The 22,230-nt window shown below is 43.4% G+C and overlaps 1 protein-coding gene across 2 annotated transcripts in view; it reads right to left on the minus strand.

Moving 5' to 3' along the window:
- The window catches only part of MID1 (midline 1), a 150,610-nt gene that overhangs the window by 17,641 nt on the left and 110,739 nt on the right, over positions 1 to 22,230 (minus strand). For both annotated transcript variants that reach the window (XM_035029690.1, XM_035029689.1), the window contains exons 5-7: positions 14,627 to 14,775; positions 6,507 to 6,634; positions 1,564 to 1,707 (exon numbers count right to left, since the gene is read on the minus strand). In XM_035029690.1, coding sequence (XP_034885581.1) covers positions 1,564 to 1,707; positions 6,507 to 6,634; positions 14,627 to 14,775 — 421 coding nt within the window. The remainder of the gene's footprint in view (positions 1 to 1,563; positions 1,708 to 6,506; positions 6,635 to 14,626; positions 14,776 to 22,230) is intronic.

Raw genomic sequence — 22,230 nt, forward strand, 5'->3', positions numbered from 1 at the left:
TTTTTTCCCCCTTATACATTCCTGGAAAATGGGAAGATTTTAATAACAGCTTCCAAGGCAGGCCAATTAGAGAGTGGAAGGTCAGAGGGTCGAGGAGGGAAGCCTGGGAAACGAGGATCTAAGGAAGCTGGGGGGTCCAGTTGTTGGTATGAGCCAGCGCTACTTCAGTTACTCGGGGGCGGGGGTCTTCACATATCACTCTCTTAATTAATCCTAAATCTAATTTCTTTTTTAAGCATCACGCACCTCAGAATTACTTGTGCTAGGAAAGAACAGTGTGGTTAACGGAGAAGAGGTGTATATAATAAAAGCACATTCAGTCGATATGCGTTTATTCAAAACATTTCTTTGTTGAAAAGTGACTGCTATTCTATTCTATTCTATTCTATTCTAGTCTATTCTATTCTATTCTATTCTATTCTATTCTATTCTATTCTATTCTATTCTACTTTGACGTGTTCTATTTTAATTTGCTAAAGAAGTTTCAAACTTGCTCCCCTGGAAAGCCACTTCTTCTGGTCCTTTCCCATTTACTCAACTCAATTTGAATAACTGTGGGGGTAAGGAGGAGAGATTCCTTTGTTATCACCTCTCTGGCCAGCAACTGGGGCTGAGATCATCAAATTGTCTCTGATACCAAATATCTCACGGGCTCGGGCCCCGGTTAGAGAAGGACCTCTCTGTGTTTCAAGTCAGGTCTGAAATTCTTCCCAGGTGGGGGCCAATGACTAACATTTCAAATGACGGGCCTGCTCTCCTCCAAACGGGACGCGGTATTTGGCATTGCTTGGCTATCCATTTTATTAAATTCTTTTTTTACATTGCGAAACAACACTCAGAAAAGTAGTTAATATTAAATGTATGATATAATGACTAAACCATGTACCTCCCACCCAGAAAGTAGTTAACCCCATGAGCCCCCCATGTGTTGCTTCCCAATGGTGCCACTCCCTTCCCATCCCGGAAGTAACCATCATCTTCGCTTTTATTTGTAGTTTTTACACCTATGTATGCATCTCTAAACAAAACAGTTTCTTTTTTTAAGATTTATTTCTTTGAGAGAGAGAGAGTGCACATGTGCATGTGCGAGTGTGGGGGGAGGGGCAGAAGAAGAAAGAATCTCAAGCAGACTCTCCGCTGAATGTGGAGCTCGATGCAGGGCTTGATCACGACCTGAGCCAAAATCAAGAGTCGGACACTTAACCGACTGAGCCACCCAGGTGCCCCACAAAATAGTTTTCTTTTTAATCTTTAAATTATGACTGTATAAACAGATTCATACTGCATGTATTCTTTTGTTTCCTGCTTCTTTCCCTTAACCATATGTTTGTAAGACGCATCCGTGTGGTCTGCTAGAGATCACTAATGTTCACCACTCTTTGGCCCGCTATTTTTGCTAGTATAGTACAAGTGAATGCTATCATCTTCTTGGTTAGGAAATGCAGCCAATACATACTGTGTATTCCTTCCTTCCTCGTCTTCTCTTGACGCTTCAATTTAGAAATGCGATCTAACTGAAAACAGTCACCAAACAGAGAAATCGATACGGGGTGCAATACTCACTAACAACGTTGGCTTGTCCGGTGAATATGGTGTACTGGAGCTCATAGGAAACCACACTGAACTCATCATCAGAGGTCCAATGAACGGTGATGGTGTCATAGGAAGCAGTGCAGAGCTCCTCTCTAATCGTGGGAGGGTTGGGAGCTGTGGGGATCAAGAATGCTCATCAGCGAAGAGGCAGGCACCTCCGGGACACAGTTCAGAGGAGATGTGTGACAGTCATAGCAGGCCTTTCTACACAGGTCCATCAGGACCACTATCCATCCCAGAGGTGGTGACCCCAATCCAAAGAATGAACGTTCGGTTGGCTGGTTGCCGCTGTGATTGTTAACAGGTAGCGTGACTTAGCCAGCCAGTAGGGACTTTTCTCTATTTCACATGAAAGTACGTTTAGGAGGTTAAGCAAATAATACTCTTATTCATGAAAGAAAAATATTAAACAAAAACCAAACAAGATGAACTTCTGTGATTTCATCCACACTGGGGAGAGATGGCAAACTTTTCCACTAAAGGGCTAGGTGGTAAATATTTTAGGCTCTGCGGGCCATATGGTCTCTGTTGTACCTACTCAACTCTACTGCTGAACTATGAAGGCAGCCATGGGCAATTCATACTCATATGGACGTGGGCAGCTTCCAGTAAAACTTTATTCACAAAACCGGTGAGGGCTAGATTTGGCCTACAAGCCAAAGTTTGCCAACCTCGGAGCTTTGTGAGGTCACTTATGTTTATATTTATATACCCAACTGGAAAAATACCAATGTTTGTTATCCTATAACAAACCAGTCAAATAATTGTTTGAAAATTTTCTTTCATTAAATGTTTTGATGACTTATTAAAAAAAAAAAACAAAAAAACACCTGGGGCGCCTGGGTGGCTCAGTGCATGATCCTGGGGTTCTGGGATCAAGCCCCGCATCAGGCTCCCTGCTCAGTGGGGAGTCTTGCTTCTCCCTCTCCTACTCCCCCTGCTTGTGTTCCCTCTCTCACTGTCTCTCTCTCTCTGGTTCCTTGGCATTTGGTTAACTTTATCACTGGAGAAGGTTGCTGTTTTATGTCTTGAACACAGTCTGGAGCAGAGAAGTCTAAATCCTACCAAAATAATGATTGAAGTTGACTCAAAATCTACTGGCTTGATTTCCGTAACTGGTTTTATGAGAAGAGTTTGTGAGCAAGAAAAAGACTAGGCAGTGAGTGCTCTGCACTGGCAACAGTATTTCAGAGCAGGGGTTGGCAAACTATGGCTATGGGCCAAATCTGGCCCACTGCCTGTTTTTGTAAATAAAGTTTTATTGGAACACAGCCAGGCTCATTCATTTATGTACTGTCTGTGGCTGCTTTTGTGCACTAGCAGAGTTGAGTAGTTGGGACCATATGTCCTGCAAAGCCTAAAGTATTTACCATCTGGCCCTTTATAGTCAAAGTTTGCCAACCCCTGGTTTAGAGAATCGATCCGGGCCTTTATTGCCACTCTTCTGTATACGAGAACCTAACTTCAAAAGGAGAAACATATCCGCATTCTATAGACTTGTAGCAACCTCTGTTCACACTATTGGAGAGTTCTTTCCTGCTCTTAACTTTGATTAGGACTGAGGAGTCCGAAACAAACCCAAAGAAGGAGATGAGTTCTTAAAAATGGTAAACGGAAAACGCGAATTGTTTTAGGCTTCTTCATTTTGTCCGCTGACGAGATGTCCAGGACAAATACCATACACAGCACGTAACTTTTATGTTTGTTGTATAAAGTCAATTAGACCAGCTTTGTTTCTTGCTTAGTGAATTCCACCTATACACGTGGGCAGGCACCGCATTAAGTCATGTATTAGGACAGAAGGGCTCTATAGAGCCCCGAAAGCGTTCTTTTTGGACTATGTATTTATACATCTGTCTCCTGAAGTATCCACATGCAAGATTTAGTGTCATGTGCTGTGACTTGGATGTGCATGAATCAGCGACACGAAGCCAGAGAAGCATTCCGCGGGGGAGGCCCAGCTGCACCATAAAATGTCCTTATGATTGTCTGTGTGGTCCCTGTTGGTGTGCCATCACCCGGGAGGGAGCGGTGGAGAAACGCTTATTTTCCCATAACCTAAGCAGTCCACTGAATTACTTTTCCATCAACCACTGTAGAAAGATTTCGTCCTTTCTGCATTGCAATACGGGATTAAATAGAAAGCAAACTTACGCTCAAAATAAGCCAGTAGCTGTGAGACACATGGCAGTAGCTGTGATTGGGGAGGAAATGTCACCTCTCTGGGTTATTAACTTGACATACCACTTAGAGGCTTGTCATGGGGAGAAAAAAAAAAATCTTGTTTTCACAGCCACGCAGGCTAACCCTGTTTTGATTATAAGCCCAATGGGTTTGTCGTGAAAAGTCAATACCCAATTTACCGTAAATGAGAATAGCAGCACGCTGCCAATTTCAATATTCGTGGGATTGGTAGCAGAACTGTTATTTTCTTGCCTCTGTCATAAACAGGACATGAGAAATGGTGGGCTAATACTCCACAAACACTTCATTTCCTGCTTACAAATGTCTGATAAACTATTTGGACTTGGCAATATCAGCCAAGCATCATATGTTATGGCCAGGATCGATGTTATGTCTAGAAATGGGCCAGATTTGTATTTGAGGTTTGACGTTCAGAAGGCAGAATGGCAGGTACCCCATGTGGTCTCAAGCTTGGCATAAACAGCCATCGGGATGATATATGGCGTACACGGTCCTAGTCAGTGCGAACTACTTTCACACTTTCCCCTCTAATCGCTGCCTTGGCATTCGCACGCAGACATAGCCCGTGAACGTATGCCCACCGGAACACCATTAGACGATTCTTGGGAAATGGGGAGGACACACTCAGGTCAACAAGACACTGATTTTGTGCAGAAAGGTCATGTGCCTGGCCCAACAGTCTTTCAGTCCTCTTTGTCCTTGGGCATGACCTTGTGACGTGGATCTGGCCCACGAGACACAAGTGGGAATTTGCCAGATGGGTCTTCTGAGCAAGCTTTTTGTTTTCCTAATAAAGACAGATTTTTGTCCCCGTTTCCCCTGCGTCCCTCTCTTTTTACCTGGAACTTGAGCACGATGGCATGGAGGCGGGGCAGCTGTGCTGTGATCATGTGGCAAAAAGGCAACACAGCAAAGGTAGCAGAGTAGAAAAAGAGCAACAGCCTGGGGTCTGAGGTCCTCCCTGAGCTGCTGCCCAGGCCTGGAGCTCATACCTCCGTGCTCGGGTTTGTGTGATACAAACACCCCTTGCTGGGTTTAGTCACTGCTAACTGGATTTTCTGTTGTTGCAATCATCAATCCCAAATGATGTAAGAGAAAAAAAAAAGAGATTTTTTTCATAGGATGCCATCATGAAAAACAGCTCAGCCAGAGAAAGTCTAGACCTGCACTAATACAGTAGCCACAGGCTTTTTATATTTCAATTAAGTTTAATTAAAGTCAAAAGTAAAGGCTCACTATGTACATTTCAAGTTTTTGATAGCCCCATGTGGTCAGCAGCTACCATAATGGACAGTGTAGATACAGAATGTTTTTATCACTGTGGAAGGTTCTAGGGGGTAGTGTTAGTTTAGACAGACTCCGGAGTTAAAAGCTTAAAAAAGGAGGGCAGTAAATTAACAAATACTTGAAACCAAGTTTGGTTCCTTACTGCAAGTGCATTTTGGAGTCAACTTCTTTCTTCCTTAATAGGAGTGGTATGGCTTGAAAGAATGACGTAAGATAAGAAGTTTGTGGGATGACTGCTTCCCTTGCAAATGCAGAAAGGCTAAAAACAGCACCTCGGCTTCTTGCAAAGAAAAAACCTATCTGGGTATCATGCCCCTTGGATATAAAACTCCTCGCTTCTGATCCACAGACTGTGAAAACAAACATCTCACAATGTTCCCTTTCTCCTGCTCCATCTTTCCCAACCATGCGCACACGGAACTGGAGTGGGGAAGCTGATGCCACGCTAAGTTAGGGAGGTGGTCTCTCAAAGGCTGCACGTCCTCGGTTCGGTGCACTTCTGGCACCTTCCTAAAGTCATAGGCACTGGTGGCTTTGGCTAACACAAATAAAGGTCATCCAAACAGTCCACATTCTACCAGCGAATGATTTCAATTCTCATTCTGGAGGTTGACAGCAAAGAAAATTTTGAATGGTTAGGAATAGGAGTAGCCCGAGGTTTTCTTTTATTGCGGTTCCTTTTGTTTTGTAAGCTTGACCAAAAAAAAAAAAAAAAGGCAAAAGCCTATCAGAAACATGGCACCAGGAATTCACATGTGATTTTTGGGGCATTGGCCATGGTGACCTTTTGCCAAGATGAAATGACGTCTTTTACCAGAAAGAGCAAGAGGTCTTTGGAGTCCGTATGGACCCAAGCCAAATCCTAATTCGGCCACTCGCTAGCTACCCGACCTCCAGCAAGATGGGTGACCTCCATCATCTGCAAAATGAGGATTATAACACGCTACCTCAGTCTGATGGTGTGAAGATTATACAAGGTCTCGGATACAAGGAGCTGAAGCAGAGTAGACACCCAATCAAGAGTTAGCTGCCAATTTTTTCTCTGCCAGGACACTGTGAGAGTCAGATGCCTTGCCGAGATGAAGTGGAAAATAGCCATGCTACTTTATGTATCTCTTTGATGGCCAGCAGAGCTGGTATTTGTGGCACCCATACTCTGAGAGGGAGGGAAAATGGTCGGAAGTATGTTTTTAATTCTCAAGAGTCTCCCTTTTCCTCTGTCCCCAGTTTGGTCGTTTCGGGTGGGAAAAAAAAAGTGTGCCAGAAATCATTTATGGGAATACTAGACTCCGTTCCTAAACCAAGAGCCCACACCTCTGGTTTTTAGGGAATCGGTGGTGGCAAAGTATGTGTATCACTGAACGTACACAATATTAAAGCGCACGTGCGCGCGCACACACGCACACACACACAAGACATACCTGTAAGGTAATCCAGACATTCTAGCAATTTCTTCTCTCGGGAAAAATCTAAGGCAAAGGTGTCAAATGTGTCATTGAGGTTGATTTCAGGAATTAGGACCTGGGATGATGCAGTTGCCATGGAGACTCTGTAATTTAAACAAAACAACTTTTTAGAAATGTCAAGATGCCTTTCACCGTTGCCGCCTAGGAATGAAAAGAAATAAAAGGAAAAGAAGTATCATTTTAAAATAGTGCTGTTCTTCCACGGGAGCCTCAAAAAGAACCTGGGAATGGCACAACACAGCAACACAATGCAAATGAATGCAAGCTTAAAGATGAGGCAAAGGATTTGGGGAAACAGTAGAATGGCTGCTCCCCCCTTCCTTTTTACTATCGGAAAAAAATTCCCCACGGAGGTGAAAGAATATTCATATTTCATGTTGCCATGTATTTAACAGCCTGGCCCCTTCACATCTAACCCCAGAGAGAAGCACATAGCTCCAGGCATTTCTTCACACATCTGTCTGGGAAACTGTTTGTTCCTTTCAGACTCGACCCTGCTCCACTTCAAAGAGGAGTCTCCAAAATTTCAAACTGCATAAAAGGCAAAGTGAAGATTAAAAAAGAATGTTTCCAGATATTGGATTAGTTTAATCAATTACTAGCCTCTTTCTAAAATAAACATTTAAAAAAGGAGTTTTTGTCTGGCTCGTTTCGTTCTCCTTATATTCTTTTTTTTTTTTGCACCATATTCCCAGCAGATGCCATGGAAAATATTCATGAGCTTTCTCACAAATTCCTCCAGTGGATGCACCATTTTCCCTCTTCATTTACAGTTGCAAGTTAAGAGTTCTCATTTATAAACTATAAAGCAACGTATTGGTAAATATGGCTCTCCTGCTATGAGACCATCTCCTGCTATGTGTGTGTTAAGCTCTCAAGTTGATTTGCAAACTTCAGTTCCTAAGAGCAGAATGTTTTTGACTAATTAAAAAATGCAAGCGATCCTCTTAAAAACGATACAATTGTGGCATGACATAAACCATGTCTGAGCATATCAGACTATGCTAGACCCGTAATCTTGTTGATCTGGGTATTTCACAAAGTTTGGTAAACACCACCAAGGACCGACTATGTGTAGGGTACTATGTAGGGTGCTGGAAATTTGTCAGCAAAGCAACACTCTGAAATGGTTCAGCTCTAAATCTAGCTATTTTCTTTTTTAAAGATTTTAATTAATTAATTAATTTATTTATTTATTTATTTATTTATTTGAGAGAAACAGCATGAGAGGGAAGAGGGTCAGAGGGAGAAGCAGGCTCCCCGCTGAGCTGGGAGCCCGATGTGGGACTCGATCCCAGGACTCCGGGATCATGACCTGAGCCGAAGGCAGTCGCTTAACCAACTGAGCCACCCAGGCACCCAAATCTAGCTATTTTCTAATTAAGAGTATTGATGCTCATTTATACAAAGTCACAAAGCTAAGCTGGCAGCTAGGTCTATATTCTTCCATTTAATCTAGAAAAATTTCAACCTGGTTACCTAAGGAGATGTATCTCCTCTTGTGTCTCTTAACGGCTCTTAAAACTTTGTATTTTATAAAGATATGTATTTTGGCTATAAAAATTACACTTGTGGGTCTATCCATACGATGCAATATTATTCATCCATAAAAAGGAGTGAAGTACTAATACACACAACAATGTGGATGAACCTTGAGAGTGTTACGCTAAGTGAAAGAAACCCGACACAAAAGGCCACGTATTGTATGATCCATTTGTATGAAATGTCCAGAATAGGCGAATTCATAGAGACAGAGAGCAGATTAGTGGTTGCCAGGGGCTTGGGGGTGGGGGTGGGGGGGCAATGGACGATGACTACGTAATGGGTATGGAGTCTATCGGGGGGGTAATAAAAAGATTTTGGAACTCGATAGAGGTAGTAATTGCACAACATTGTGAATGTACTAAATGCCACTGGATTGCATACATTAAAATGGTTAATTTTATGTTCTCTGAATTTTACCTCAATATAAGTTACACCTGTGAGGTGCTCAAAATCCTTAGAAATGAAGTTTCTATAATTGTACTTCTGGAACATTTTCAGCTCTGTATAGGGAGGGAAGTAGACGGGATAATTAACAATGTAATAACTGGGATGATACTGGGATCCATTGATGAAAAGTTTGAAGAGGCATAAACTCTGGAAAGAAAAGTTTCAAGGGTTTGAATGAGGGTGGAGAATCTAAATTCACCACCTAGCTCTTTCACCAAGAAACAGTGACCAGCAGAGTTTGGGGATTTTGTTGGCTAAAGAGCGCACCCAAGGGGAATGGGCTAATCATTGTGATGAAGACCTGCTAATTTAGACTGGCAGATACAGGGATGGTTGCTAGGCAGTTTTCACAGATAGTCAAACTGTACTTAAAAAATGCTTTCCTTATGACCCATGATCACAAAAACTCCTCAAACCTCAGAGCGATCTCAGGATTACTCAACAAATATATACGAAGCTCTTAAAGAGCCTGAAAAATTTGCGTCAGTGCAGAAAAGTTAAAAGAAATGCTATAGTGCAACATGAACTCCTCAAATAAAAATTTCAAAGTGAAACCCCAATTAGAATGTTTCATGACGTCCAGCAGGGAAAACTGCACTGAGCTTTGACGAACCGACCATCTTTCTTTTGCATTTCTCTGTCATTCTTGTGTGGCACCGATCTTGGGCTGAGAGGATCCTGAGTGCTCTGAACAGATAATCTCGCTTTAGCACTTTCCCGGTCCAGGGGCAGAAGCTTCTGCTCAGGCTCACCCAAAATAGATTTCACTCCCACGTTTCTCCTGGTTCTGTGGTCCACAGTTAACTGAAACGTGCTTCGGGCAAGTGACAGTGTTTAAAAAAAAAGCAAAAAAAAAAAAAAAAAGCCTGCCATCTTGCTGGTGGGAACTTTGTGGAGTGGGAACGGAAAGGCTGAAAGTCCCTAAGCCTGGGAGGCAAAGACTGACAGCAAGAATCCGTGCAGATTATTGCAGGTTTTAACACCTACACAGTTTTTTGATGGAAGGAAAGATATTTATCTTTGGCTACAATTTCAAATTCGTAATTGGAGTGACAGGCAAGGGGAGATCTGCCAAATTCAACATTTTAGGCCATGTTTGTATTCCCCAAATCCTTGTTGCCCATCTTCTGGCCTTTCAGATGAGTTGCCAAAATCCACCAGGGCCATCAGTCTTGCCACTTTCGCAATTCTGTGCTTTCATAGTTGTGTGTGTGTACATATATGCGCATGTGTGCATGTGCTTGTGAGTGTGTGTTAAGCTCTTATCATACTGTGGCAAATAAGGACATTGTGTCCTATCTTGATGCTTAAGGGGGTGGCCTGCACATTACTTCCTGTTTCTATTTTGACTTCGATGCTCCGAATCTCCATGACAGTTTGCTAGGGCCACATGGGGCCAGTTTTCCAGAAGGTGGACGTGTCTGGAGCCACACGGCTCACAGGCTTTCTGTCAGTCAGTGCCAGGGGAAGATGCTCTACCCTTCCTGCCTAATATCGGCCCCCGTGCCCGACCCCTGACAACGGCACTTACATGGGTTTCTCTTGCGCGAGTGGGAAAATCACCGTGGTAAAACCCAGTGAGGTCTCACAGCAACAAAACGTGGTTTGCTTTGGTCTGCTCAGGATTTCCCAAATGCATTTGGCTCTGGAACTTTGCTGCTGTTTTAACACCAATTAACACCCTACCAGAACACACTTCAAAACCCACTCATCAGACGTGCTTGAATTCTTAAAATCAAGTGACATCTTTCCATCGTTGACAACTGGAGCTCTTGGCTTTATATTCTGGCTAAGTCTGATGGATCCTTGAAGGACAGAGGAGTCAGACACCCTCCTAGGAGCTCTGAAAAATGAGTACTGTTCAGAGGGAAGTTTCTTTTTACCATCCTCTTGATAATTTGCCGCTACAAGTGATTTTAATTTCAGATTTCTCATAAGCAACTTTCTTATGCTTCGATGAGTTTTGCTTACTTAGTGTAATTTTATAAAGATGCTCATACAGGGCGCCTGGGTGGCTCAGTTGGTTAAGCGACTGCCTTCGGCTCAGGTCATGATCCTGGAGCCCCTGGATCAAGTCCCGCATCGGGCTCCCTGCTCGGCGAGGATCCTGCTTCTCCCTCTAACCCTCCCCCCTCTCATGTACTCTCTCTCTCTCTCATTCTCGCTCTCAAATAAATAAATAAATCTTTAAAAAAAAAAAAGATGCTCATACAATCATACAGAAGACCTATATATTAGTGTGGCTTGAGAATATAGTATGTTATACTATGTGTGTCAATTTAGTAAGTGGGAGAGAAGGGAATTAGCATTTGTTGCACAATCACCTTGGGACAGGAACCGGACTAATAGTTTTATTATACTATTTGATTTTGTCCCTATAACAACCAGATTAGGTAGGAATAATCAACCTGTTTTATAGTTTGTTCACTCATTCATTCATGTCAGGCAGTTTGCTATGTGCTGGGGCCATAATGGTGAAAACAAGGCGGCCGGGGGTTCTGCCTGCTAGGAGCATATGAGCAAAATTGGACTCACAAGTGTTAAAGGAGCAGCCCCAGTGCCATCCAGAATTCCTGCTAAGCAATTAGCGCAGAGCCAGATCCTGGATTCCAAAGCATATGCATCTCCTACAGTGTAAAGCTTGAGGGTCTCTCCCCTTCGGGTATTGTTGTGTTGTTGTTTTTTTTTATATTTCTGAATCGAAAACCTTTTTGCAGTTTGATTCAGCCTGTCGATGAACATATCTACCTTAAGTGATTTAAAGATGCAGAAAAATCTCATTCAAGTCTCACTTTAGGAAGGCTTGCAGGATTGAAAGTTTGTTCTGGGCTTTCCCCCCCTTGAATAGAACAAGAGAGATGGTGCCAAAGCCCAAGGCAGACACAATAGGAGGCAGAGGATCATGAAGTCACGTCCTAGAGAAGAATGTTTACTAAGTAAAGGATTGAAGAGTAGAGACAGGCAGAGACCAGCCCCGGAACAGACATACAAGGCGGGACCGGACTGACATACTAAACTATGAGAACTTAAATCCAACAGACATTATGGAGTATCTATAATGCTAAAGGCCTGTTCTTAGGAGTCATCAGCAGTACTACTACAACTACTGATAGAGGCAGCTATTATGAGCCCAATTTTCTTTTTTTTAAAAAAAGATTTTATTTATCTGAGAGAGAGAGAGAGAGAGAGAGAGAGGAAGAGAATGCATGAGCGGGGGGAGGGGCAGAGGGAGAAGCAGACTCCCCACTGAGCAGAGCTTCCATGCGGGCTCGATCCCAGGACCCTAGATCATGACATGAGCCAAGTCAGACGCTTAATGGACTATGCCACCCGGGCGCCCCTATGAGCCCAATACTCTATGCAGAAAATACCTCACGGATAAACCCAAAGGATCATAGTTAAAAAGTGGCAGTGCTGGGATCCCCGCCCAAGTTTCCCAGGTCCTGGTCCAAGCCCCCTGCCCTTTCACGACATTCTGGTCCCGGAAAGAGAGAAAGGCTCAGGAACTGACCAAGAGGACTGCCGATAGAGACGGGAAGAGAGAGGCTGCGTCTTCAAACTTGATGGAACTTTAGCCTTCTCATAAGCAGGAGGCCAACTTTCTTACGCCTGGATTTAGTGAACAGTTTTGCTTATTTAAAATGATTTTATAGAAGTGCACATACAATCGCACCAAGAACTATCTATTAGTGAGGCTTGAGAATATAGTACACAGTGGACCCTTGAACAATGTGGGGATTAGGGGCGCTGACCCCCACCCAGTGGAAAAACCGTGTATAACTTTTGACTCCCCCAAACTTAACTACTAAGAGCCTACTGGGGACCAGAAGCCTCACTGATAACATAAAGCGTCGATTAACACATCTTTTGTATGTTGTATGTATTATACTCTGCACTCTTACAATAAAGTAAGCGAGAGAGAAGAAAATATTATTAGAAATATTAAGAAATATTATTATAGAAAATATTATGGAGAAAATACATTTACAGTACTGTACTGTATTTATTTTTTTAAAAAACTGTGTATAAGTGGGCCTGAGCAGTTCAAACCCATGCTGTTCAAGGGTCAACTGTATTATACAGTTCACTATCTGTAGAAAGAAAAATCAAAGTCCTGTTTCTGTTCTTGAAGAGATGGGCTTGTTACAGGTAGAGGTGAATGGGACCGGTTATGACCTGCTGGATCTGTGAGAGATCACATGTGGGACATTCATGTGCTTATGTTATACTTCAAAGGTAGGTCTTCTTTCAGAATGTTCTATCCCATCTGTTATGGGGCCACATTCTCTCCCCTCAATAGGTGTGAGTTTGTTCATATTACACTTGATCAAATTTTTAGGGAGTGCTGAGAAATGCAGCTCATAGTAGCCATTTCATCTGGACATCTCATGATTTGTACCTGGAGAAAAGTACTCTTGGATCCCAGTTGGAAACCATGATGTAAGTGTAAACAGGGTCTAGTAGAGTGTCCTAGGTACGCCGGAGTATTAGCACCATTTGCAGTTTTTAACCTTAGGAGGAACATAAAGCAACCGGATACAGTCCAGATGAGAGCTACGAAGACCAACACTGGGAACCTAGGAGTCGTGAGCAAAGAAACTGGCTTCTCTTTAGAGTAGGGAGGCGATCATTTTAAGGATATAAACAGGATGATAAGCAGCTGTTAGCCACGTGCTTTGGAAGAGATTAAGTATCGTAACCAGCTGCAGAAGAGTTTTTTCTCAAATGTAAGAAATGACACCATGAAGCTGGTTCGATACAAGAGCAAGGCTGTAAAACCACTGTACGTTACTCGGACTGAAAGAACGGTGAAAACAGAAATATCAACGCCTACCTCTAAGGGCCATTCTGAGAATTAGCACAGTGCCCGACATAAGCACGCACTCAATTAATGTTCGTTTTCTTTCTCCTTCCTTGAAGAAATGCAAGTCAGATGACGGTGAGTATTTTTTTCCCCTGGGCCAGGGGTTGGCAAAATACAGCCAGAGGGCCAAATACCTGTTTGGGGAAGTGTTGGTAGAAACCCAGGCATGCCCGTTTGTTTCTGTATTGTCTACGATCGGCTGCTATGGAGCTAACCACGGCAGAGCTGAGTAGTTGCGAAGGAGACCTTAGAACCTGCAGAGCTGAAATATTTCATCTCTGGTCCTTTATCGAAGTTTGCAGACTTCTGCTCTAGGATAAAGACCAGCATGAATGAGCTGTCCGGGGTTGTCCGGTGATAGGATTCTATTATTGCTTTGCATATGGGGCAGGGGGCCTCCAAAAATGAGAATGAATGAAAAGTCCAGGGCACTGGCAGGGGTTGGAGGTATCATTTAGGTGAAGGTGTTTGCAGCAGCGAAGGCGAGTACGTTTATGCCAATCCAGACGGACGCGGAGCGAAGGAGCACTGACTCCCATCAGTTTCACCGCTGAACTGACCATTCAGAGTATCCAAGCCAGGCGTCCCCTAACGGGGCAATAATGTTCTCTTTATGTGCCCTGCCCCAGAATAAAGGACCCTTTAAAAGAAAGAGGTATGAGATGGACAGTTGGGTCCTTCCTCTCCCACATGAGTCAGCTTTGACCTTTCTATCGAGGCGAACCTTCTCAACCAAATAAAAATAGGTCTAACAGAGTGCAACACCTGGGCGTTGTTTTTTTTTCTTTTCTTTTTAATAGATGAGCCCTGAGATGGAAGAAAAGATTCCCCTTTATGTTTTTGCCTTCATTTTGACTCTTTGTTACCAAGTGTACGATAAGATCAGGTCTGAGAGTTACAATAACTGTCGTTTTTGTGCCACCGTAAGCGTTCTCCCCCGCCTCTCCACCCCCCCCCCCCCCAAACAAGGCTGATTTTATTCTTTCCAACCGGTGGACTCTTGTTTCAAAGGCCTTGAACTCCAGGGCGCTACTGAAAAGGCTTTGACATGTCAAAGGGAAGCATCTTTAGCTGGAACAAAGCAACTCAAAGCCTCTATTCTCCCCAGTACTCAGCCTCGAAAATGAAAACAAAAGCCAGGCGAGGGCAAGGCCTGCGATCACTCCCCAGACACAGGAGCCCAGCAGCTGAGAACTTCCCAGCAGCCCCCGCAACTCACCTCTCGGTGATATTCTTAGCTGTCTGTAGGAACCGCGCATGATCATTCTCCTTCAGAGAGTGTTCCGCCTGGGAGATGAGGGACGCCGACCGCTCGATGCACTGCTTGCAGTTTGCAATCTGCTGAGCCAGTTTGCGAAGCCTCATCACCTTGAAAAGAGGCATGGAGATGGTTAGGTGGGTGGGCTTGCTCAGGGAACATGCATCAGGCTGGACCCTTCCAACGTGTGCATCATGCTGCACGGAAGTTGTCCTTCAGTGAAAGTCCAAAGAGTGGGCGGAGAAATGTGGAAATCCCAGTTAGGGGACGCCTGGCTTGGATACTCTTGATCTCCTTGGAGAAGCGTTGCTAATTTGTTTTATGAGAAAATACTTTATTGTGAATTGCTTCCTTGTTGATGGGGAAAAAAGGTGTTGCCTAATGGCAAGCTACAAGGGTCACCAGACCTCTTCCCTCACTATTCCGCTCAATTACTATAAGACGGCAGCGAACGCTGGGACTTTCTCTGTCTCAGGGCTTCAGCTGGGCCATCAAGAAAATAAGACATCCCCGTAGGTGCAAATGTGTGGCTTAAGTAAGAACCATTTTCCCAAAAGGTCTTTGCAATCCACGTCATAGAATTGTGATGTGAAAACATGAGGTATTACTATTTCCCACACGATCTAAAACTCACGTGTTAAATGAACAGAAAGCCAGCGTTTTTTCCATTGATTAATATTTTTCCTGTTGAGCAGATGAGAGAAAGCCAAAGAAAGCACAGCTGGGCCCTTTCCCCTCACTGGGAACGTCATTTCCAGGTACTTTGTGCTTCCTTGATAACTAAGAACTATTTTGATAAGCATTTCCCAGTCGGGATAAAAATGCATGTTTGGCTCCAACCTCCATTCCAATTCCTGATTCTGTCTTGCTTGAAAACGACCCTCAGACGTAATTGACCGTAACCTCGGGGGTAGGCCAAGATAAGTGCACGGTAACCCACTTGACCATTCGCTAGAGTGTTTGAAATGTGCTGTGAGATGAAGCCCTCTGGCCAGAAGCCAAGTCAAAATTAGACTGCTAATTGGAATTGCTGGGCGCCCAGTGCCCCATCCACCCAGCCCGGGACAGGTCTTGGCCGGCCTCAGGATCATTCCGGAATGGAAAACAGCCCTGGGTGAAAGGGTAGGGAGGAGGCCAGTTAATCTGTCTTACAGACAAGGCTGGCTCCGGCCCCCTCCAGAATTCCTGCTAACTCCAAGAAATTCCTTCTTTCTCCAAGTCATCATTAGCATCCCCATGCAACTTTAATCGAAGAAAAGGAAGGAAGGAGATGTCAGAACTCGAGGCCTCTAAGGAACCTCTGATTCCAGCTATGTCGTACTGCAGCAAACAAAGGAAATTCATGCTGCACAGAGAGGCAGCGTTAAGAGAGAATGAAGTGCCAAGACCTTGGAGCAAACGGCGTAGGAGATTAAGCCCGGTAAAAGACGTAACTCGTTATAATTACGGTGACCATCCACAGCAGATTCACCGTGTTCATTAGTTGAATGCAATAACACTTCTTTTACACCAAATTGAATTTTTTTTTTTAAGATTTTAATTTATTTATTTATTTTGACAGAGAGAGAGACAGCGAGAGCAGGAACACAAGCAGGGGGAGCGGGAGAGGGAGAAGCAGGCTTCCCGCAGAGCAGGGAGCCCGATGTGGGACTCGATCCCAGGACCCTGGGATCATGACCTGAGCCGAAGGCAGACGCTTAACGACTGAGCCACCCAGGCGCCCCTACACCAAATTGAATTTAGCGTCTAACACAGTTACATCCAGAGGTAAAGCTGAGAAAGGCTTAGAGTCCAATTCATCCATCAGAGGAAGGAAAATAACTTGGAGTCCCCAACAATCCAAGTGAACGAAATATTTAAGCACACGACGGAATTAAAGATGTTTAATACAATTCCAACAAAAGAAACATAAGGTCAAAATACTCCTTTAGAACAACTCTGTGTCAGTCACTTAGCCTTTTCGTCTATCAGTGATCCATCCCACAGACTACAAATGCAACAATGCTTGAACTCTATTTTCTTCTTTCTTTTCTTCTATCATGATACTGGAAATTAAAAGTGGCATTAAGCGGAAAAGATAAAAAACAAAACCAAACAACAACCCTAACTCATGCATTAAGTTGAAGGAAGCCAAAATGAGAAAACATAGGAATGCTTTACTGAAAACAATTGTTGGCATAATTTTAATTTTAGTTCAAGTGTACAATTCCATCTGACATGCCGGATCGGAGCTTTTCAAAATGGTGTGCACAAGAATCAGCAGGAATCTTTTGAAAAGAGAAACTGTAAATGTTTGGGCCCCCTCTCCAATATCCTCCCTAAAAAGCTGTTATTGACAGAGCAGTACGAATCTGCATTCCAACAGGCAATGAGCCGCAGGTGATGGGTCAGTAGTATGGTCAGAACTAGCACTTACAAACAAAATAGAAGGGAAGAGGAGAGGAGAAAAGAAAGTAGCAGAGTGCATTCCTGATACAGAAGGCAAATTCGGTTTTGCAAAAACCTGCCGTGTGTGTGCTTCATGTCCTCCCTATTTTTTTACTGTGGGCTTCAGTTAAAAAAAAAAGAAAAGAGAGAAAGAAAAGAAGAACACTACTCTGAATCAGGTGTTCCCAAACTATGGTCTCTATGCCATATCCAGCACACACCGATCTGTGTACATAAAGTTTTATTGGCACACCGCCACGTTCATTCATTTATGAATCATCTATGGCTCACACTACAACACTGGGCAGAGGTGAACTGTTGCAACAGAAACTGTATGGCAAAGCCTACAATATTTATTATCTGGCCCTTTACCGAAAAAGTTTGCCAACTTAAGTGATTCGGATCAAACGGCCCTGATCTGAACCACACTTGGGGAAACACTGTCCTACTTGCTACAACACTTCAGAATCAGACACCGAGCATTTAGCAAAATACTAATTTCGTCCTTAGAAAACTCTTTTTTATATACTATTTTAAAAATCTGACAAGACGAATAAAATCTGATTTTTGAAAAGAAACACTGGGTACTGACACGTAAGAAGATTCTTTATACGTTAAGTGTTACTGCCACAGGGGACATTTTTCCAAGCGGGCCCTGTTCTTCTTTGCCTTTGGGAAGTGTTGCTTGCACGTTGTAATTTCAGGAATTCGCTCTATGCTCATCATGGAAATAGCCTGCCGGTTGAATCTGCTTTTGGTGAGGACACAGGCCTATACATACCAATTTATCTGCTGTTTATTATACCTTACACGTGCTCTAAAATGCAGCGCTTCGTTTTTCTTTAAATGCAGTTTAAATGCTTTTAATGTATGTGCTTTTATATGTACTGTAGGATCCCCACCCCAAAACTGTTCCGTCCTAACAACTGATCCTCAGTTATCACAGGTCTCTGCATTGCCAGTGAGGCCTGACTTGGCGTTTCTGTAAGGCTCTAGAAAAGCCCGACTACATAGTCCAGTTACTGATCTTAAATTTTGGAGATCTGGAGTACATTTAAAAGCCGTGAAGAGAAGGGACCCTTTTTCTCTGTGGCTGCAGCGTTCTACCACCCATCCGTGTCTGAACATAAAACACCTCATTTCCTCAGTCTGGAGTTTGCTGCCAGCTTTTGCTGTGTTGACATGAAATTTATCTCCTCCTACTGAAGAGATAAGATACTTCTTTCCCAGGGAGTCTCATGGCTTGAGACTCTCCAGTCCCTCCGAGGAAAAAGGCTGCCGAGCTATTTATTTCCTAGGCTGCACAATGGTCTGAGAGCAAGCATTACCAGTACGTACCAGTGGGTCCCAACCCTGCCTACCTGGCAAGCCCTCAGCCGGAGGATTTGCGGTGAGTCTGTTTCCACCAGGTCTAACGGCCTCGGGATCCACACCAGAGACCCATGGCGGCCGAAGTCACATCACCACCGTGATCCCCGCGGTCCTGCCGGTTCTTCCTCCAGCTCCCCACTTCCAAGTGCCGGTGAGAGAGCCCCCCTGCCCCTTCTCTGGATTCGGCGTCCTCAAGACCGCCCAGACACCACCCTGGGCACCCTCATGGGGCACCAAGTCCATACTTGGCCCTCCCTGCCCAGCACCTCGGTTTCCCAGCGCGTTGGTACTCACGCTCTTCTCTTCCTCAAAATGTATCTCTGACACCACGTGCCCTGGCCAGGGACTCAGTCACCGTGAATTCCGAGCTTTGGGATTCCACTAGTCTTTGGTGATGTTGCCAAAGCAGTAACTCAAGAGAAAGCCAAACTGGGCCTCATCCTTCCCAAGCAATGTTTGCTTTCTAAGACTGCCTTCTGAGATAATGTCCCCGAGCCAAGTGTGTACTTTTTAAAAAGTGATAAACTTCAAACACACAGACGATTTTTAAAGTAATATGATCCACTTCCCCGTGCCCAGTCCCAGCTTTACCAAATCTCAATATCTCCATCATATTAGTGTAAAAGATTTCTGAAAAGGAAGTAAAATATTATTGATAGCATGGAAGCCCTGTGTGTCCCCTCCCTAATTTCATTCAAGTCCTTCTCCAGAGGAAAACACCTTTTTGAATTCAGGCTGGATCACTCCCAAGTATGTATGCGTGCCTAAACATTGTATGGGATTTTTCTGTAGTTTATCGAATTTTATATAACAAGTCTCACTCCACGCAAAGCATTGTAAAGCTTGTTTATATGTTTGCGATTTGTCCATATGAATGCATGTCACCCGAGTTCATAAATTTTAACTTTTGAAGGCTGTTCCAGTACATAAATATACAATTGTCTTATAAACAGCTTTATTGAGATATAATTAACATACAACAAACTGTATATACTTAAAGTGCAAATTTGGTAAGTTTGCAAATATGTGTAAACCCATAAGATAATGGACACATAGATCTTGCCTCCATTTTCCTCCTGCCCTTGGTAATTCATCCCGTCCCCCACCCCACTCCCTGTCACTCATCCCTAAGCAACCACCGATTTGTCTTCTGTCACTGTAGATTATTAGAAAGTGCTATTTCGGGGCGCCTGGGTGGCTCAGACGGTTGAGCGTCTGCCTTCAGCTCAGGTCATGATCCCAGGGTTCTGGGATCGAGTCCCGCATCAGGTTCCCTGCTAGGCGGGAAGCCTGCTTCTCCCTCTGCCTCTCTCTCTCTCTCTGACTCTCATGAATAAATAAATAAAACATTTAAAAAAAAAGTGTTATTTCTAAACTTCCATATGAATGTGTTCATGCAGTATATACTATTTTCTGTCTGGCTTCTTTCACTCACCCTAATTTATTGAGATTCATCCGTGTTGTTGCATGTATCAATAGCTCGTTCTTTTTTGTTGCTGAATATAGTATTTCATTGTATGGCTGCGCCACAAATTGTTTATTCATTCATCTGCTGATAGACATTTGGGTCATTTCCAGTTTGGGGCTATTACCCTTGCTATTCCCATGAAAATTCATGTATGTGTCCTATAGGGACACATGCTTTCAATTCTCTGGCAAACACCTAGCATGGTGTATGTATAACTACTTAAGGAACTGTCAGTTTTCCAAAATGCAGTTTTATTCTTATAAACAGCGTATGAGAGTTCTAGTTCCTCCACGTTCTCAACAACGCTTGGTATGGTCCATCTTTTTCATTTTAACTGTTCTACTAGGTAAGTAGGGTATCTCCTTGAGGTTCTAATTTCCCTTACTGACTTTTCTTAACAACTAATGATTTTGAACATCTTCTCATGTGCTCATTTGCCATCCACATGCCTTCCTTGGTAAAGTACCTATTCAAATCTTTTATCCATCTGGTAAAGGTATTGTTTGTTTCCTTGCTAATGAGTTTTGAGAATTTGTTATATACCTGCGTACGAATATTTTTCTATTCAGATAAATAATTTATACATATTTGTCTCCAACCTGTGGCTTGTCTTTACATTCTCTTAACAGTGCCTTTTAGAGAGAAGTTTTTACTTTTGATGTAATACAATTATCTGTTTAATTTGTAAATATTTCTTTGATGTTTTTAACATTGTATATGAACAATCTTTGCCCAACTCAAGGTTCATCGAGATTTCCTCTCACATTTTCTTCTAGAAGTTTTATCATTTTGTCTTTCACATTAGGAATATCCGTTTAGATTTAATTTTTGTATATGGCATGAAATATGGCTCGAATTTCATATTATGTGCAGAATAGCATCTCCTATGTGGAGGCTAAAACTCAGTTTCCAAATCCCCCCTGCGGCTGAGTAGTCTTTATAGTTTCAATGTCTACATTTTACCTCCCAAACTGCTAATCTGTTATTTTCACATTTCTTTCTTTCTGATCTTATACCCTTTTTGTGGCTTCACAAGTTTTTGCTCTTTTAAAATAGAAGTTATCCCTTCATTTATCGCTTTAAACATCTTTTCTATATTTTCCCATAAAATGAATTTCACCTGGGGTGAGATAACGTCTTTGTTGATTTTGCGGGCTGTATTTTCAGAAATGCAAGATTTCTTTATATGCTTCAGCACTGCGCTTTGAGTTTCAGGTTTAAAGGGAAGAAGTCATTCATAATCATTTTCTCTTTGCTTAGCCCCCTCCCATCCCCTCCACCTACTGGTATTACCATCAGTTTTCCTCAACTCCCTCACACTTGGGGGTCCTCATTCAGGGATCCTCTGCATTTCTGAGGCTTCTCTTTTGAGCAGGTATCAGAAATAGTGCAAATCCAGGCTCCAGCCCAACAACAGACTTGTTCCAGACTCCCAGGCCCGAAATCACTAAAAACTATGACCCAGGATAGAGGTTGGCAATAATCTTTCTTGGTGCCTTTGAATGAACTGAGAAGCCTTATGCGGCCCGTGGCATTGACCAACAAGCCTGATTTTAGTCCCTCATACCATCTGGAGCACTTCTAGCCCCTTTTCCCAGGGCTTCAAGAACTCTTTATCCATTGGAGTGGCAGGTGTCGCTGCTTTGGTCTCTTCCAGACCAAGTCCCACTCCCGTGTTTTAGCTGCAACTGTAGCTTTGCAGGTTTGTCCCATTTCTGGCCCATGGAGACCTTTATCTTGTTTTGGGTCCAGCTGGGTGTCTTTGCTTTCCTATTTCACCATGTTCTCTTGTCACTGACACGTATCCGGGGTGGACTGGGTGCACCAAAGCACGAACCCCATGCATGACGACGGCCGGAACTGCGACACCCCTTCACTACTTTGATCGAGCTCATGAGAGAAACCCTCATGCTGGGAAGTTAAGCAAGGGAAAGGCATGCTGGCCAGGCTGAATAACCATGCCCCTCCAAGATGCTCCCATCCTACTCCCAGGAGTTTTTAAACGATGGCACTTTACATGATAAAAGGGATGTTGCAGATGTGATTAAGGCAAGGATCTTGAGAGAGGGGGGTCTTATCCTGGATGATCTGGGTGACCCCAGTGTAATTAGAAGGGTCCTTAGAAGAGAGAACCAGAGAGAACTGTGCCAGAGAAAGAGATCTGAGGAGGGAAGCAAAGGTCGGAGTGATGTGATAAAGAAACCAGGAGCCAAGGAGTGCAGGTGGCCTCTAAAAGCCAGAAAAGGCAACAAATAGATTCTGCCCTAGAGCCTCCGGAAAGAAACAGCACTGCTGAAAC

Source organism: Mirounga leonina, unplaced genomic scaffold, assembly GCF_011800145.1.
Source record: "Mirounga leonina isolate KUSES-001 unplaced genomic scaffold, KU_Mleo_1.0 Mir_268, whole genome shotgun sequence".
In the NCBI taxonomy this organism is placed as follows: Eukaryota; Metazoa; Chordata; class Mammalia; order Carnivora; family Phocidae; genus Mirounga; species Mirounga leonina.